We start from the raw sequence: 20471 nt of genomic DNA, 5'->3' as shown, positions 1-20471 counted from the left end.
TCCGGGACATCTTTAAAATATCTTTCATCCAGTCATTTCAATAAGATTGCATTTTACATATCGCTGCATGCACTTTTTAAACAACCCCTTCATCCTACATCCGCAGGCAAAGCGCATCGACATACGAGGCCGTTTATTTGTAATATCGAAATAGTTTCTGGTACTCAGCGAACTCAGACAAGTGTGAAATAATACTAATCTGTAAGAAATCGGTCCCCCTCCCAAAGCGCTATTGTGTTTAGCAAAGTGTACGTAAATCAATGGTGCGCTACCACAGTAAACAAGCAGACATTTAAAAACCACACATGACTCAAATTACAGAAGGCATTGCATCATGTAGCTGAAGAGAAAAACGGGTCAGTGTCACGTGTGCTACACTCCCCTTCAGAACACCAATCGCTGGCACCCTCTCTATGTTAAGATGCGCTGGTTGGATTGAAGGTGTGATGTATTGCCCGTCTTTATGTCCTGTACAAGTCGGAGCCAAGAGTCCGGGCATACAGTGGGCTGGACCCTCACCAACCAATCCGTGATCAGTTGGCAACAGAGACCGGCCCCGCCCACTATATGTCGGGATCAGTTATTGGTTGGAAATATGAGAAGCATCGCCCATTCAACGTTCCGATCAGTGATTGGTTCTTCACGAAGGGAGGTACCGCCCAATGCACGTTGAGAGCCTTGACTCTTTCCACCGCCGCTCCTAGATCCGCACCGGCCTGACGACGTAACATATTGCAGCAGACCGTTAGGTTTTCCGCAAAACAGGGTTTATTGGCTCCGGTGGGCTGCTGATCCTTAACATGGCTACCGCGCAGAAAGAGAGCGAACAGAATGATTGTCACGCCGGCTTCCAATCAGCTTTTAAGTCATTCGCAACAGTTGCGATCCACGTTGGCCAGGAGCCAGAGCAGTGGAAGTCCATGGCAGTAGTACCCCCCATCTCTCTCTCCACCACGTTCAAGCAGTACGGACCCGGGAAACACGCTGTAAGTGTCGTAATGTCGTTATGGCCCACTAGTCGGCTTCTTCGGTGACTGGCAGGGGGAGGCGAACAAATGTGGACGGATCTCTCTATGACCGCCTGGTCTTGGCTCTGTGTTGTAATTCACACATCATGTAGACACGTGTGATTAATCGGTGCTATTGAACGGAACATTCTACAACTATTTGTATTGTATTTTGTAAACAGGAAATGGGACAATAGATTTGTTCGATTGAAGCCTGAACGTGTTAAAACACAACAAAACAGTGAAACGTTGGAGTGATTGGACTGCTTTTTCATGCTGTACATGTTGGTGTTAAAATAAATATGAACTCGTTTTCTCTGTATTCAAGGGCTTTGAATACAGCCGGAGCGGGAATCCCACTAGGAACTGTTTGGAGAAGGCTGTGGCAGCACTGGATGGAGGAAAATACTGTAAGTTCCTAACTTATGTGACTCAAAACTAAAGTTAGCTTACAAATCCGAGAAGAATCGTAATAACAACCCAGGTTAATGGCTAATACATGTTACCCACAGGTCTTGCTCTTGCCTCTGGACTGGCTGCCACCATGACCATCACTCACATGTTGAAGTCCGGGGATGGTATTGTTTGCATGGACGACGTGTATGGAGGTGAGATAGAGCGCATCTCCAAATGTTGTCCCATAAACGGACCATGCATGAAAACGTGATTTAGAAGAGGAGCGGCAACCCTGTGGGAAGATCATGGTTTTCTAAGAGCTTTGTTTGTGCTTGAAACGTATTTATTTGAATGACAAAAGTAAATAAAATGGATGTATCTTTTCAGGGACGAACCGCTACTTCCAGAGGATAGCTACTGAACTCGGTTTGAAAGTGGATTTTGCTGATTGTACACAACCGGAAAAGCTGAAGGCAGCTCTTAAGCCCAATACTAAGGTGAGTGAGGGAACTACAGTTATTTAAGGTAGCTGGCTGTCTAAAGAAACGAACTTATTGTTTTCAAAAGTATTTAAATGAGGCCAGCTTTTAGGCTTGTAACAAGAATCGCTTCTCATAGTTTTCATTCGTTTCTGCGATCTGAAAGTTGGGGAAGTTCAACATGTTTCTTCCTGTATAAACACAATACTACTGAAGGCCAACGCCCAAATAATGTCACATTTAAATTTGCGCTTGGATTACCTGTTGTGTGAGATTGAAGATGGATGTGTGGTGTGTGTGTTTGTGCGTAGCTGATTCAACTCATTTGGCTTAAGTCAATAAATTCCACTGCTTTGTTATAACAAGACGTTTCAGGTGTTAAATGTTTTCAAGATCCTTTCCACTGGCATTTCAAAACCTCAAGAAGGCAGATCATCTTTCATCCAATGGGCATACTCATATTCATGTGTCTCGCTGCAGCTTGTATGGATCGAAACTCCCACCAACCCCACCATGAAGGTAGTTGACATCAGGGCCTGCAGTGACCTCGTCCACAAACACAACAAGGATATCGTGGTGGTAGTGGACAACACTTTCATGTCTGCCTATTTCCAGGTGAGGGCTGGAGTGTGTGTCGATGTTTCTTTGTGTTTTCGAAGTTGCTGTTGTGCAAGTTTAGTTTTCCCACCCTTACGAAACCCTTTTTTCCTATGCACCAACAGCGCCCCCTGGCTTTGGGAGCTGACATTTGCATGTACTCTGCAACAAAATACATGAACGGTAATGTAGAGCTCCTCGAATTCAGATGTGTCGCTTTGACCTGCGAATACATTTTCAAGTAAGAAGGTCTGAATGCGTGGTGCTAATGCTGTCCTTTGATTGGCTTACAGGCCACAGTGATGTCGTCATGGGCCTGGTGTCGGTGAGCAGGGATGACCTGTATGAGCGACTTAAGTTCCTACAGAATGGTTAGTATGGTTATTTTAAGACCAGTGTTACCACGTGATTCTGGGGTCACGGGTCGCTTGGAAGCCAGAAAGTTCTAGAAAGAGGGGTATATTCTCGCATTTTCTAAAATATCTAGAATAATATTTTATATTTTATAAGGTAATTCGGTAAAATTTAAGCAGATCATTACAATGGATATTGTAATGATCTGGTTTAGCAAACACCAATTTGGTGTTTGCTAAATTGGTACACGCAATAGAGAATAACACTTTTTTCTTATCAGAACCAACAGTGGCTTTTAATACCCGATACATCTAGAAGTGATAGAGATTTCACTTCTTTTGAATTTGGTGAAACTCCTAAAGCTGCAGTCAAGCAAATATTAAACCTTTTGTTGACAAATAACTCAAACTAATCTAGGCGTTTCAGAAGATAAATCAGATTGGCCCTGCTACACCAAGCAAAGAAAGGCCACAATAAAACCCTAACCTAGATTCAGGAAGCATGGGGAATAAAGACAGTCATTGTCTTTATTACCAATTGTGGGTCAGCCTGCTTATTGGTTATGCCTGAGCATTCATCCATCCTTAACCCCTCCCCTTCCTGTGTAGCCCTGGGAGCCGTGCCCTCCCCCTTCGACTGCTACCTGTGCAACCGTGGCCTGAAGACCCTGCACCTTCGCATGGAGCAGCACTTCAAGGGGGGCTTGGCCGCCGCCAAGTTTCTGGAGGCGGACCCCAGGGTGGAGCGAGTCATCTTCCCAGGTGGGTGACCTCACTGACTGACTGACTGACTGACTGACTGACTGACTGACTGACTGACTGACTGACTGACTGACTGACTGACTGACTGACTGACTGACTGACTGACTGACTGACTGACTGACTGACTGACTGACTGACTGACTGACTGACTGACTGACTGACTGACTGACTGACTGACTGACTGACTGACTGACTGACTGACTGACTGACTGACTGACTGACTGACTGACTGACTGACTGACTGACTGACTCACTCACTCACTCACTCACTCACTCACTCACTCACTCACTCACTCACTCACTCACTCACTCACTCACTCACTCACTCACTCACTCACTCACTCACTCACTCACTCACTCACTGACTGACTGACTGACTGACTGACTGACTGACTGACTGACTGACTGACTGACTGACTGACTGACTGACTGACTGACTGACTGACTGACTGACTGACTGACTGACTGACTGACTGACTGACTGACTGACTGACTGACTGACTCACTCACTCACTCACTCACTCACTCACTCACTCACTCACTCACTCACTCACTCACTCACTCACTCACTCACTCACTCACCTACTCACTCACTCACTCACTCACTCACTCACTCACTCACTCACTCACTCACTCACTCACTCACTCACCTACTCACTCACTCACCCACTCACTTCTTTCTCACACACACGCGACGTTTTCACACACGCACCCACTTTTTTCACACGGACACACAGTACTTTCCCAGTGAAATTTGAGCAGTCAAATCAAGATGGACAACACGCCGCCCTATATTTGTTGAATGAAAAACAGATCCGTTTACATGAAGCGGGCCAGCTGGTTTTTACAGTGCCGGCTTGACTCTGAATTCACTCCATCCACTCTTTTAGCTGAAGGGGTTCAATATGGGATAGGTATGGTATGTCGACTGGTCGTTGATGGTATTTGCTTTCTTTGTGTTCTCTTTAGGTCTGCCCTCCCATCCGCAGCATGACGTGATGAAGAAGCAGTGCACTGGGTGCCCAGGAATGATCACCTTCTACATCAAGGGCCAGCTAGAGCACGCGAGTGCCTTCCTCAGCAACCTCAAGGTTTCATGAGTCATTGATTGACTTTTTGTTATTAATCAACTTGTTGACTTTGTTTGTTCGAATGCCAAGACTGTATGAGGGTTGATTATTTATTGGGCGCTCGGATAAAATGTTATGGTGTTCTCGGATGATGTTATTGATTGACCATGGACCTCAAACTGATTTGGAACTCTGCCAGGAAATTAAAGTCAACACAGGTTCGTGTTATGTTGAAGGGAATAGTTGCTGTGTTCAGTCTTCAAAAACACCTGTGAGAAAGTTGTTTTGCTGTTTCAGATTAATCATTTTATATATCATGATTGGAATTAAAATGGTCGGTTTACAATATTGGTTGAGACATACAGACAGACAGACATCTTTGTTGGAATACAGATGGAAACAGCCTTTTATATTACTTCAACAAGTGTTGCTGAACTTTCGTCTTTAAATCTGAACATTTATTACGGAGTGTACCAAGTAAATTCCCAAACGACCCAAAAGTAATTTCAATATGTGATTGCATTCTATTTATATACAATATATTTGGTAACGTTTTGGTCTTTTGATTTCAGTTGTTTTCGATTGCTGAGAGTCTTGGAGGCTATGAAAGTCTAGCAGAACACCCGTAAGTAGCCACCAAATTGCCTATTAATACAATGATAATTGAGTTATCGTAGCTGTGCGTTCCCACACAGGTCATTGGAATACATTAAGACTCTATGTGGAGAGTCTTAGCAACTAAAATTAAATGGGGACTAATGTGCATCAAATTCACAAGGGTTTCAAGAATATCAGCTTTAATTTCACTGTTCAATGGGAAATGTGTGGTTGTTTTGCCACCAGCTTTCTCTGTAATGACGCACTGCACCAATAGAGGGCAGCAGTGTTCAAGAGGGGATCTTTCTCAACGTTTATTCATTTATTCATATATTCCCTTACTAAAACTTGTCAAGGGGGAGAAGGCAATGTTTTGTTGTATCAACATGTCTCCTAGGATTTAGTTATGCTTCCCAAAAGAAAAGGTACAAAAATGAAAAATGCATGCGCCTCTGCTTCAGGGCGATAATGACTCACGCGTCCGTACCGGAGAAGGAGCGGGAAGTGCTTGGCATCAGTGACACCCTGATCCGTCTCTCTGTGGGGCTGGAGAACGTGGAGGATGTCATCAAGGACCTGGATCAGGCCCTGAACGCTGCAGTGAGTACAAGCCATGTTTTGCGTGGTTCTCAAACAATTCATGTTATTGTTGCTAATGTACTGTTTTTGTCAGCCAAGTGCACCTTTCATGTGCACAAAAGGAAAAGGATTTAAATAATATATGTGCATGTTATTTTGTCTAAACATTATAGGAGGGGTGCAAATACTTAGTTTAGTGAAAAACATGAGCTTATGGTTTCTGTCATTGATTGGAAAGATAAATTTGACTTTTATGTTAGTATTCAAATTGTATGAGTTGTATTAAGTTGGAATCGTCCAAAAACCAAATGAAAATGACAAAAATATGTATTTGTGTTTTAATTTAACCAAAGCACCCGCTGCAAAACTTCCCAGTCCCCCTTGGGGTATGTGTACCTCATTTGAGAAACACTGTTCAACAACACATGAGCAGGATAGTGTAGTGGCTTGGGTGTTCCAATGGTAGCCGAAAGGTTCAAGGTTCAATCCCCACACTGTCTGCAGTGTAACCTGTAGGCTTCCTTGAGTCCTTTACCGGCTCGTTAATCAATGTGTCTGAGTTTACTGTAGATCGCTGTCGATGAAAGTATCTAATAAATGACAGAATATTAATGTTCAGCATGGGCACCAAACATGTGGAGAATAAAAGACTCCGAAAGACAGTATTTGTATCTCATAATAAGGTGTAAGGTCTCCCATGAGAACCTTTTTCTTTCTGTTAATGTTTAAAACATCATCTGATGCCCCTAAATGTCATTTTTTTGTTTGCACATTTCTGTAGTGACAGTTATGTTTCAACGTTAGATGGATGAATGAGGACTTTATTCCTCCAAGAGGAAACGTTGTTGCAACCGCAGCACACTGTAAACCTAGATATCAATATAAAAAGGCAATATACAAGTATGCATGTTAAACTGAAGAAATCAAACTTTGGGGTTGTAACTTTCCTTCAAAGCAACATTCGCCTGCAAAACTCTCCACCCCAAATACCGCCATCTGCAGAGCAGTGCAGTGTTAATACGACCCATCTGTCAGGTCTAATACTAATACGGCCTGGGTCTGAAGTGACGATCATCACTGGAACATATTAAATGTGCAGAGTTTGAGCCAAGACCGGATGATCCTCAGTCAGCCATGCAGCAGTTTCACACTCTCTGCTCTCTGTGTGTGTGTGTGTGTGTGTGTGTGTGTGTGTGTGTGTGTGTGTGTGTGTGTGTGTGTGTGTGTGTGTGTGTGTGTGTGTGTGTGTGTGTGTGTGTGTGTGTGTGTGTGTGTGTGTGTGTGTGTGTGTGTGCGTGCGTGACCTGCCTCTAACCTAACGGACCTCCGTCCAGCCCTAGTTACCCTGTAGCCATCGACCAGCAGAAACGTTTAAAATCCCAATCCATACCATAATGCAAATACATTGAGTATCCTCATAGGGGTTTTCCTCGTCATACTTGCCCCTTACGGGTAGCTTACGGAGTGCTACACCGACGTTGCATTGATTGTAAGGACCCTGATAAAACAGCCTTATCTGAAATCCGTTTTACACCCTAACGTCTAATCAACCATAACTCACCACTACTTATAGGGCAGAGTGGTCCCACCTAGGACCACCCCCGGCCCACCACCATACCATTTAGAGTGCGTGACGAAGCCCTCCGAAGGGCTCTGCTGCTGCTGCTTCCGCTACAAACGGAGACGAATGGGCCGCAATAACGACGGGGTAGTCCCCGAGCGGGCCCTCTTAACGGGTGAAGCTTTTAATTGGACCAGGACAGCAGGTTCAGGTCGGGGGCATTACATTAGAGCGCCGGGGAAGCATCCTCTCTCCGCCGGTTACCGTTGAAACCTCGCAACCGAGGAGGGGGAAGAGGAGGAGGAAGAGGAGGGTCATTACTGGAAAGTCCCAAATGCACGGGCCAGGAGCGTGTTGGCTCTGCTTCACCTGTTTGTTTTCTTTAATTGAGTCATTTAGTTTAGTGCACGCATTCAGCCAGGGCAGAAGCAGTGGATTTCCTTCTCTTCGTTCTTTGGCTTTATTTTCGACGCCTGGGGTAGAGTGCTCAGTGATACCTGCAGGTAGTAGGCAAACATTATACTACCCTGCCGCCCTTTATAGTAGCTGATTTGCTTGGTGGCAACAGCATCCCCTTTGGCCTCTATACCAAGCTTGGTGGCCGCGTTTAAACCGTAAGCCTCAGTTCAGCAGACCACAGCGGCAGAAATATGAGAAGCCGGTTGTTTTTATGCAGATGATAATGTCCTGTTCCCTGGCTCGGGCTCAAAATGTGCACTCTTCTATCTGTCATTTACTAGAATGGGATTTTGATGGCCCTATTTCAGTATTGTGCGTTTGTCATTTAGCGGCCATGTAGTAGAATGGGATGTTGATAACCTAATCAATATGTCCGTACATAAATTGTCTTCAGAAATGGACAGAGAGCAATAGAGAATCAAATTAATTAAAAACAAGAAAACAATCGGCTTTGACAAGCCCTGTCGATTCTTTCCAAGCAGTCTACTACAATTGTCCTGATTTGTTGATCTGCCATTGTTACCTTTTCATTCATTTTGTTTAATTCCGACTCGTGCCAAATTAGACTCTATTTTTGCATTGTTACCGGCGAGACTTTCCTTCGTCAGAACCCAGCCTATCACCATGGCTGCCATCCAAGCCTCCATTGTGATCCTCATTTAGCAGTGGGTTGTTGTTGCGTCTCTGGGTGTGACGGCTCCACCTGGAGCAGCGTTTTCATTTAGATTGGCTGTTGTGTTTTTTTTTTACTGATATTCTTTAGAATAGGATCGATTTCTTCTGCCAACTTATCTTATCCTCTCTCCCTCTCCCACCCCTCTTTTTGTTTTTTTGAAACAGCATCCCAAGCAGTGAACTACTTCCCAGAGTGCCATCGAGATTGCTGGATAGTTGGCCAGCTGCAAGAAATGGGGAAATGACGATGCGTTATGAAAACCTTGAGTGAGTGAACTCGATGGCACCTCAACGCAGCGGCAGGACATCGTTTGGGATGGATTTATCAGGGACTAATGGGAACTATTGAAGTTGCATATGATATACTTACATTCTGTTAATAAATACACATCATTTTTACTGAATTTATGTTAATTGCGGGTTTTAGTAGTTGGTCTAGGGGAGGACATTGCCATTTTCTATACATCCTATGGTGCTTTTGCTTTTTCATGTTTATATGTGGTTTATTATTATTATGGAATTATGGACTTCGATTGGGCAGAATGAAATGGGGTCCTGTATGGACTAAGCTGGTATGTAATGTTCCAGAGAGAAAAATAAGAATCAAGAGATCAAATGCAAGGCAAACCTACTTTTTTTTTAAGGTGTGTGTGTGTGTGTAGGATTAAGTGTCTTCTAGTGGAAAGAAGATGGCAGATTTTTCATGAAATATTCAATTGTATGTTTTAATTATTGTATAATCCAACGATAATAAGAAGTACCTACTGACACCTTACATGCCAGTCCAGCGTTGGAGAGCTTAGGGGAGGGAAGACAGTTGTTTGCCATCTGCAACCTCACCACTAGATGTCACTAAATCCTACACACTGCGAGATACCTATAAGATACAATACATTGCAAGTTTTTGTCTAGCTGCTTGTATATCAAGACAAGCAGCACAAAGATATAAACTAGCTGGACTTATCAATAAATAGTGATCCACAGTACTGTTTGTTTGCTGAACTTTCTTTGCTGAACTTTGTGCATAAAAACTTGAACCCCAGCCCTCTCATGAACAGTTGAAAGGAACATATTATATATGTTATATATTATGTATAGGCTACTTTCAATGAGAAAGGGTTTGAGTTTAAAATATCAAATCCACAAATTACATCACGCCTCGCTTGTGCGAGACACTATGTGCATGTTTTCTATTGGATCTCTTACCCATAAAAACTCTTCAGTACTTTAAGAAAAAAATACATTTATTTGAGGTCAGAAACTGCTTAGGAGATACTACAGTGGTCAATTTGTTTTCATTCTCCCTCTGTTTGCACGAGCACATGCCTCAGTTTAAAATACCCCTCAAGTGAACAAAAAATCCATTCAAATTGCGGTGGAGTCCCCATTTAGCCCCCAACTCCCTCTTGTAGAAACTAAGTCGTGGTAACGGGGATTCAGCCTCTGTTACCTTGGGACAGTCAATATAGGCTACGGGCAATCAGTCATGGAGAAGCGTTGCTAGGGAGGCGGGCCAGGTTGTCTCAGACGGTTGGAATGAGTTAGGCTTCGACTTGAATACTTAAGCTAGGGATCGAGTTCTTTCCCAAAAGGCCAATGATCGGTTTCTAAAGATTTGGGCGACTGCAATTTTAATAACTTTCACCTTTTTATAGCAAATAATATATTTTACACTGTCCTTAGGTTTTCCTGTACCTAATTGGTTAAAATTGGTTAATCCATAATAGAAAAACTTGAAAGTATTTGCTATAATGCAGTTCATTATATTATACTGCGGTGCATTGCTCATTAAGAACACAGTCGCATTTAAGTGTGGGTCTCTAACATGTAAAATCACGCATATATTTATAATATCAGCCTACAGGATGAGTGAGGCAGATTGGACTTCAATCTTGTTTATTCACACTTTCCTTGTGTAGGGTTTTCATAGCTTCTGGTCAGAGTACACTTCAGAGGGAGCCTTACTATGATAATAGTGCTGCAATACGCATAGATTCTAAGCACTCTTTCGAGTTGTTATCCATCTGCCGTTTAATGGAACCCATAACATCGAGGATGGCCCTTGGAGTTGCCAGTTGGAAGACAACAGTTGAATTCAATCATTTTCTCACAGCTTGTGTCCACAGAAACCTACAACCGATATTGGGGGAACAGATAAGCACGCCTAGCATCAGATGAAAGGATCATGACAGTTTTTCTATCAGTCCCAAATAAACTGTTACGGAGGATGAATAATGCTGTTTGGAACAGAGGAGTCATTTGGACAGCGGCCATGGTCTGTCTCCATGGTGATAAATTGAATCACTATTGTTTACGGAGTAGCCGGGTTGGATTCACTAATACATGACTGTGGTTTCAAGATAAATATGAAGACCATGTACGGGTATTGATGATAAGGGACTGTAAACATTCAGGTTCCGTGGGGTGGAAACATAAACACACACACACTTACGCAAACACCGACAGACTAGAGGCCTCTTAATAGACACACACATGCACACACCAGAAAGTAAGCTTTCATTGTATATTGGTGCTGAGAGCTCAAAATATATTTCTTAAGAGTGTTGCGTTGGTTGCGACACTGAGGTAGAGTGTGTCAATCTTTATTTGTGTAAGCATGCAAAGGTTTTGCCTGGAGTCTCCCAGTCTGTATCTCTTTCAGATGATCATTGGACCGACTCAGTTACCTGATGACAGATTTTCTAACAATGTACTGCCGACTTCCAGTGAATTATCCCACACTGCCTGAGGTTACGTTAGACACGGCTGAGCTGAAGTTGTGAGCGATGAAGCAAGTGGCTCACGCTAATAAATAAACAACCTGAAAGCATCATTTCAATATATTGTCATTATGTTTGATTAAAGTTTCAGGCTCAGAAAAACGACATAAGATTTGTCTAATTTAGTCACAAATATTCTCACAGACAAAGGTACGTTTTTGTATGAAGGGCGTTTTGAATATTAATTGTCGTTACTCTTCCAACGTAGCGATTGTAGGCCTACTTTTGTGCAAAGTGCGCTCAAAAACAATGTTCCATGTTTCCTCCATGTTTGTACAGTTCATGTTAATTTAGAGTATTGAGTTTAGTGCAATACAAAAAACCTAGGACATTGCCACTCTCCTTGTGCAAAGCAACAGGTGTTGTGTCAATACACACCATACATATGATAATGCGGACGAAGCCATGTGTATACGGATTAGGTCTGTATGACTGATCATCCTCTTAATGATCAGAGAGCAGGCATCCATGATTCCAGCTGCCATGATGTTCAAGAGAACATTCTGGTGTGAGTGAGCTGATGATAACCTGGGAGTTCTGGACCTCATCACCACTGTATTGTTTATACATGTACAGCCTAAGCATACGACAGTATATACAGTTTATATTTCGTTAAAGAACAGAAGAGGGAAAATTGTTCTATACGAGAGCGGTTGCATATCTGCCTGTATACCATGTAATTAATGTATAATTTCATTGCATTCCTAATTTCAAGGCTGTCGGCGGTGAAATGCGAGTGTGTGCTCCTTCTTGGCTGCAAGCTGCTCAAAGCACAGCTCGCCTGCCACAGCATCGCACCTGCTCATGTTCAAAGGCGCCTGGAAATAAATCAGGGCAGGAAATGCTGGTCCTTCCTTCACCATATAGAGCCCAATTCACAGAGAGGGAACGCAGAGCCTACGCAAGTCCAAGAGAGGCGAATCGATTGCCATGCTTATTGTGTTATTGTTCACTTTCAAGAAAACACATCACCAAAAGAATAGATTGGTTTTTGCGGGAGAAATTGCTTTTATTCCCCCGGAAATTCTGTCTATGGAATCCAAAGGGTGTTTCTTCATATTTTCCACCTGACAGCGAGGTTGGAATGATGCTATTTTGTCACCACCTATTAAAGATTCTTCAGCCCCGGTCATGATCATAGGTTAGGTCCTATGCTTTCTACGACCCCAGGCCAGCTCAACTCAATACTTTGATTATTTCTCTTGCTGAAAACCCTTTACCTCCTTGATAGAATTTTTCGATCCAATTAGATGAAAGTTCCCACCTCGTGTGTGTGTGTGTGTGTGTGTGTGTGTGTGTGTGTGTGTGTGTGTGTGTGTGTGTGTGTGTGTGTGTGTGTGTGTGTGTGTGTGTGTGTGTGTGTGAGTGTGTCTGTAGGCAAGCAGTGTTTGCACAAACAAACACACACACACACACACACACACACACACACACACACACACACACAGCCTCTGCCTTTATCTGCAGTGATTCATATTGTGCCAGATCCCAATCACAGTAGGACAGCCCGCCTCAAACCCAACACAAACCGTTCAACTTAAACGGTCATTTCGAGATCTGCTTCTTGCCTTCTTCTGAGAAGCTAACAGCTCACACGGAGATGTTGCAGAGAGAGAGAGAGAGAGAGAGAGAGAAACTAGATTATGGGGGGTAGGGGTGGGAAAGATAAAGGAGGAATTAGAGGGAGATACAGCGAGCGAGGTAGAGAGCGGGGGAGAAAGATAGGCGGAGTGAAAGACAGATGGGGTGGATGGCGAGTTTAGTTTTAGTTTAGTTTAGCTTTTTTATTTCGAACATGTTCGAGTAATACAACAACATGAACTGACAAACAAAACCAATGAGAATTGTCAAAACAACAATAACAATGGTCAAAACAAAAGTAATAATTTCAACCGAACATGTCCGAATGTGTGTAGGAGTAGCATATGCTTATTTAAACCTACCTCTATCCACTACTCAATTAACTAACTAACTTATCTTTTCCCCTAAACATACATACATACATTTACATAATACATATTTACAAAAAATAGAAAATAAATAGATTAGATAAACAAATCTATAAAACATTGATCATTTATGAAAACACATGATTATTAAATCCCTTCTTCCTCCCTGTATCGTGAAAACCATGTGTTTGTACCGCTTTTTAAACTGGATCATGCTTGGACATTGTTTGAGCTCCATACCCAAGCTGTTCCACAGCCTCACTCCACAAACTGAAAGACAATTTTTTTTTAATGTTGTACGTGCCTGCTGATGTTATAAGTTGAACTCACCCCTCAGATTATAACCACCATTTTGGAGAAAAACAATTTTTGAATATTTCCAGGAAGTATATGGTTTATTGCTTTGTACATGATTTGTGCTGTTTGGAAATGCACCAGGTGAGTGAATTTTAATGTTTTTGAATTATTCTTATGGCTCTTTGCTGCAGTATGGATAGAGATTGTATTGTACATTTATAAGTATTGCCCTAAACCTCTGCACAGTATTGTAATTATGGTAAAATTAGTGAACAGTAGAGGATGCGATTTGTGGTCCAGAATGTGTTTTGCTTTGCTCAGAACTGAAATGCCTCTTGACAGTTTGCTTTGTACATGTTTTATATGAGACTTCCAGTTAATTTTATCATCAATTGTTACCCCAAGAAACTTGTTTTCATATACTCTTTCAACATCCACCCCATCTACTTGCAACTGTACTTGTGTATTCTCGTTGCAATTGCCGAATAACATGAATTTGGTTTTACTTAAGTTTAACGATAATTTGTTTCCGTCAAACCACATTTTTAGTTTGCACATTTCAGTAGTGATCCTCCCCAGTAGTTCATGTAAATCCCCCCCAGAACAAAAAATACTAGTGTCATCTGCAGATAATACTAAATTTAATGTTTTTGAAACTTTTTATGTGTCATTTATGTAAAGTAAAAATAGTTTTGGACCTAATACAGGCCCCTGTGGGACGCCACAATTATGTCCAAGCATGAAGATGAATGTTCTCCCAACTTCACAAATTGTTTTCTGCTCCTTAAATAACTTCTCACCAAGTGCAATATTAAACCCCTGATCCCGTAACGTTCAAGTATATTGATTAATATGTTATAATTAATTGTGTCAAAAGATTTTTTGAGATCTATGAATACTCCAACTGAATGCAGTTTGTGATCTATAGCGTTTGTGATCTCCTCAATTGATTCTGTTAATGTCAGTGATGTTGAGCTGTTTGCTCTAAATCCATATCGGCTGTCAGAAAGTTATTTATGTTTATGAATTTGTCTAATCTGTTATTGAATAGTTTTTGTAGAATTTTGGAATTGTGGAAGTAAAGAAACTGGCCTGTAATTTGTGAAGTGGTGGCTATCCCCAGTTTTATTCAGCGGCACGACTTTAGCTATTTTCATGTTCTTAGGAATTTTTCAGTTTTTGAATGATAAGTTGCAGATGTATGTAAGTGGTTAAGAAATCCCCTCAATTACCTTTTTTAGGACTTTCGTGTCAATTTCATTTGAATAAGTAGATGTTTTGTATTTACATTTGTTTACCATATCTATTATTTTTTTTCTTCCACTGCTTTGAGGAACATTGAACTGGGATTGAAAAGCCTCTTTAGTCCTTTGTTTTATGAATTCTCTATATAGTGTATTTTTCTTTTAACAGGCATTTTGTAATCCCTTCGTGAACCATGGTCTATCTTTGTATTCTGGTTTTCTGGAGTATCGTTTTATTGGACAATTTTGATCATATAATGCTGTGAATATTCTTAAAAAGGTTTCATATGCACTATCAATATAATTTTCATAATATACAGTACCTTTTCCCAATTTTGTGCCAGTAAATCATTTTTAGATGCACTCCTAGTTTCGTGTCCTCACACGTCTATATTTTAGTTTTTCCTGTGGCTGATTTTTTCTGGTAGTTCCTTTTAAAAACTGTAAACACTGGTAGGTGGTCACTGATATCGTTAATTAATAGTCCGCTCATTGTATTATTTTCAATATCATTGGTAAATATTAGAGCTGTCAAGCGATTACAATATTTAATCGTGATTAATCGCATTAATGTCATAGTTAACTCACGATTAATCGCGTTTAATCGCAAATTATTTTTCTATGCCAAATATCCCTTGATTTTTTTGTCCCAGAATTCTTCTCATTTTAATTATCTTATCAGCATGGTGAAGTGCATCGGCTTGCCTTGTGCAAATTATTTTTTATTGATAACAACATTGGCATATACTAAACAATCAAAACAGGACGATACAAAAAAAGAGCCTATAGTGCAATTAAATGACTGCTTTGAACAAATGTCATTTGAACATAGCAGTCAGGCTACTGCTTCTATGTTTTGAGCCAAAGAAAAAAAAAAAAAAAAAAAAAAATTGTTTTTTTTTAAATAAAACAATCGCGTCGATCGCGCGATATTTTTTTTGACGCCGTTAAAATAGGTTTGCGTTAACGTCGTTAATAACGCGTTTAACTGACAGCTCTAGTAAATATGTTATCGATTAAAGTTGCACAATGGGATGTGATTCTACTAGGTCTGGTGATTTTTGGATATAAACTCATGCTGTACATTGTATTGATACATTTCTTGGTCATTTTGTGCTTATTTGGATTGAGCAGATCAATATTGAAGTCACCACAGATTAAAACAACTTTTTTATTAGTTTTTGAAAACATTTCCCCTATCCAGTCCTTGAATGCTTCAATACTAGAGCCCGGTGCTCTGCATATACAGCTGATTATTACATTAATTTTTTTTTCTTCACATATTTCAATTGTTATACATTCTAATAAGTTATCAATGAGAGTTTTCAAATGTTCTACTACCATGCAATTCAAGTTATTTTCCACATATACAGCCACTCCTCCTCCACTCTTGTTCTTTCTGTTCACACAGTGACGTTCATATCCCTCCAGTTCAAAATCCATTCCTTTATCAGTATTGATCCACCTTTCTGATATCGCAATTATTTTTTATTTTTTAGTTTTTTTAAATTGACTTAAATATTCCTTGATGTTATTGAAGTTTGCAGATAGACTTCGGCTATTGAAATGAATTATAGACAATTTGCTGTCCGTTTGAATGGTCTGATTGTACTGTTCAGCTGAGTAATAGCAGCAGTTGTCGTTGATGTTAGAGAAGAAGTTATTGTCTTGGTCTATATCATGCTCCAAGCCCAGTACATTATGGTCAGTGTATTGAAATGTTCTTAGTTTCAGTTTCTCATGATCAGCAATCCTTTGAATTATATCCCTATTCTCTCCAGTTGTAGATGAATGAGTTCTTACAGACTGTATCATGGTGATGTGTTGTGTATGAGTCATCATACCTTAGAGAGAGGTAGAGAGAACGAGGGATAGGTGGAGAGAGAGAGTGGGGTAGAGAGAGATGCTCAGAGAGAGAGCGAGAGAAAGAGAATGCGAGGAGAAAAAACATTGTGAGAGAAGTGGCTTTTTATCTCCATGTATTAGTCTCAAAACTTTGAATATTCTTTCCCCCGAAAAACGCACAGCGTTATGCTGTATTGTATCATCTCCAATGACTCACATTCAGTTGTTTACAGGATGGTTATTATCTGCATGAGGTCAGTCCAAGTTTGTCTTGGTGTGTTGTTTCAGGTTGAATTCTGGGAAATGGCGGAGTTGGGGACGGAGCATCGTCTTGTTACCCTGCAACCAGTGCTATAAATGACCGTTTGCAGCTCGATGGGGCCTTGAGCGCATGCAGAGCTGAGCGGTCCGTAAGGAAAGGAAAACAGCTTTCTGAGCAGGCTCAGCCATCTGCATTACAGATCCCACACTCTCTGCTGTCTGCGGACTGATGAAATCTTAACTCTTGACTGTGCTCTGTATACATTAAGGCTGTTAGGATGAAGCCATGAGTCGCGTGTGGAACTAAATCTAGAATAACATCTGGAGGGAAAAAAAACAATGGCGCCTGTCTTTTTTTTTGTGGCAAGACCAGCTATTAATAAACACCAAGTATGGTGTGTACTGGGGTCTAGTGGTTTAACAGGATGAAGCTTGAGACAGTGCTTTCCATTCAACAAACACTTTTGGTTCTCTTGGTGACGAAATCCTATTATCCGTCAACATATGAATCACTTCCAACACGGTGTAATGAAAAAAGTACAAATATTCACTTTGCGAAGAAAGAAACACCGTATTACCAATCTCTCGAGCGATTCCGCTCTTGGGCTTCGATAACAATCAGCAAAAAACATAATCGACACAATTTTATTTCCACCTTATTTTTCTCATTTCCTGGCCCAAAAGGCAGCCACATGTTTACTTATAATAAAAATAAATATTATTGTTAACTTTTTTTTTTCTATAATGTCTAATTCCTAGAGACATATGGGTAATGGCCACAGGGCAACGCTGACTGCTGGATATCAAAGGCTCGCTTTGGCTTCTGTGTAGACCTACTTTCTCCTTCTGCTCTTATCATGCGTAGCTGGCGTTTGTTATGATGTAGGCTCTGCTGTAGCCTAACTCTCTCGTATATCGGATTGGATTTGTATAATGTGAATTAAATGATCAAAGCTAGTTCGTGAAGCACATGTTTCATGCTCCCAACGGTGAAATATATTCAAACCTGAACGGCGGCATAAGGATGAACATATACGGTCCTATATGTATTTCATACATGATAGCTGTTCAACTCATTGACCTGAGCCCGTTAAACTCTAAGAGAGTGCCTCTTCAGAATTGTCTCTGCAATTTAAACCTTAGAACACAGACACAAATAAATGAATTAATGTTAAATTGTCTGTATTTACACACAGAATATGAGCTTCTTTAACTTCAACACTGCCACTCTCAACGACATCGAGCCAAAGTTGACATCATTATTTCACTGCTCGACACATTAATAGTCCAACACATAACTCTCTCTCTCCCTATTGATGTGGTTGGTCTCAATTCATATCATGTGTTTGTACAAACAAACTTTGCAAGATTAATGATTATGACTTAATCATTTCTTCCACGCCTTTTCATTTCACAGCACCCTTTAAGCATCGGCCATTATCATTAATCATACTCATTGATTATCATGTTCCAGTCCCCAGTTACAGGTTAATGGTTTGTTTTACCAGGTTGACTCACAGACTCCCAGTCACTTAAGTCATGGTGAATAGACTCAGTCCCCAGAGCAACAGCACACTGTAGAAGCATCAGACGGCAGGCATTAAATATGAATGTGCGCCCATGCACACACACACCAACAAACTCACTCACTGTTTCTCTATAGAGTCCACCTAATATAAATGTAGACATGCAGAACCACAAAAAATAGATCTATAACCTGTGAACACACAAACACACACACACACACACGCACACACACCCACACGCGCACACACACACACACACACACACACACACACACACACACACACACACACACACACACACACACACACACACACACACACACACACACACACACACCAACGGCATCGACATAAGCAGCTGTAGAGCACCTCCAAAAGAGAAACAAGCAGACCATCAACACAAACCCACGGGGGAAGAGCCATTTAAAATTTGGAGTAAAATGGTACAATCGGGCCAGTGTAATGTGATGTTTGTGGAAACATCAGGATGCAATTACGATGTCAGAGTTTGGCTTGCGCCGGGGCTGAGTCAGCAGGCGGCGAACAATTCTGCACGCCGGGTCCATAGTTGAGTTATGGCCCACTTCACCGCCCAGGACAGATATGCTATGGTAGTATACGGTTGATACATATATAAAACACCCTGATGACCCTCTAAAAGCCCATGTCACTGTTTATTCCTGTCTGATATTGAGACTCTCCAGGTAAATCAAGATGTAAATCAAGCTGCGTTACACTTAGCATAGACTCAAATCAGGTTTTATGGTTATAATATTTGTTGCAACCCATCATTTAGCTGGAGGCCGGGATTTGTAAGGGCAGTTGGCGAAAAACGGCCGGTGAGTGGGAGCGCGGCAGTGCGTAAGGCAACGTGAAGCAAGGCAACGTGATGTATAGCCAGCATCAACCAACCCAGTCTCACGGAAATTTGTGACACTGTCACGTTGTTTAATCTATTCATTCGTGATCTGGGAGATGTAATTTCAATCTTTTCGTGCCAAAAAGCACAAATTTCAAACTCATTCTAAAAAGAAGAGATGAAGCAGCTACCTTTTTTTCCGTTTGGTTTGCCTACAGAGCAGCGCACCTGCATTAAATATATCCGTGAAGTGTCATCATTTCTCAGAATCAAAGGTGAAAGTAGAAACGGTTGGCCAAAAAAAGGCCTTGTTGAAAGAAATTTGTGCTTTTTGGCCCGAAAGAAAATTGAAATTACGTGTCCCAGATCACGAATGAATAGATTAAATGACATGACAGTGTCACGAATTTCCGTGAGACTGGGTTGGATCAACACACACGCACACACGCAAACGCACATGCATTTAAACAATGTTTATTTTCGCCCCTTGTATTTTCAGGTTTTTGGCACTTGCTCTTTAATGCCTCCCCCAGAGGTTTAGGCTACTTATAGCAAAGTTGGATGGCTGGATCCGAGATAGCGCTCGGCACGATACCGAAGGAAGAAATAAATATATAGATTAATTATTCATTTTGAAGGCATGCAAACAAACCACTGTTTTCTTTATCTCAAACTCATGAAATATTTAAAAGCCGTACAGATTCCATATTACCTTTCAAACAAGCATACTGGCTGGGTTGTACATGAACCTTAGATAATGAAGTATAGCCTTATTGATTATGTTAATTTGATCACAAATGTAGGTCTTTCTTCTATGGTCTCTGTGGACAGAGAATCAATTTGAAACGATTTCCTGTTTTGCATCAGCAGTTACACAGACCACGAAAGAATGTACTGGTTAGCATCGTAATAGGAGTTCAAATGGCAATGCCAAATGGTGGCATTACTGAGTGAACTACATAAGCTGTAGCCACCATTATTTCATTATCTTGCCTCATCTGGATAGTGTTTCCTGCCAATTTTTCCGTTGGAAATACTATGATGACATTTGATTGTACCAGATTTATAGCACAGGCCTTTCTGAGCTGAATGTGATAAAGATAGCCTCATGTTATGGTTGGCTTGCTTAAGTTTGCAAAGCATTTGTAAGAATAAGCATCCTCAGAGTGGTTTGT

The 20471-nt window shown here is 41.2% G+C and overlaps 1 protein-coding gene across 1 annotated transcript; it reads left to right on the top strand.

The window, feature by feature from the left end:
- The first annotated feature begins 673 nt into the window (after positions 1–673).
- cth (cystathionase (cystathionine gamma-lyase)) lies at positions 674–9521 on the top strand. Its single transcript, XM_030372684.1, has 12 exons — positions 674–986; positions 1336–1417; positions 1520–1615; positions 1791–1900; positions 2363–2497; positions 2605–2662; positions 2773–2850; positions 3442–3594; positions 4564–4685; positions 5237–5289; positions 5723–5861; positions 8701–9521. Exons 1-12 carry the CDS (start codon positions 801–803, stop codon positions 8713–8715), a joined length of 1227 nt encoding a protein of 408 aa, XP_030228544.1. The 5' UTR covers positions 674–800; the 3' UTR covers positions 8716–9521.
- Positions 9522–20471: the final 10950 nt, after the last annotated feature.

The sequence above is a fragment of the Gadus morhua genome, chromosome 12, assembly GCF_902167405.1.
Source record: "Gadus morhua chromosome 12, gadMor3.0, whole genome shotgun sequence".
Taxonomy (NCBI): Eukaryota; Metazoa; Chordata; class Actinopteri; order Gadiformes; family Gadidae; genus Gadus; species Gadus morhua.
The sequence above is the reverse complement of the archived record's forward strand: the minus strand, read 5'-3'. Positions and strand labels throughout refer to the sequence as shown.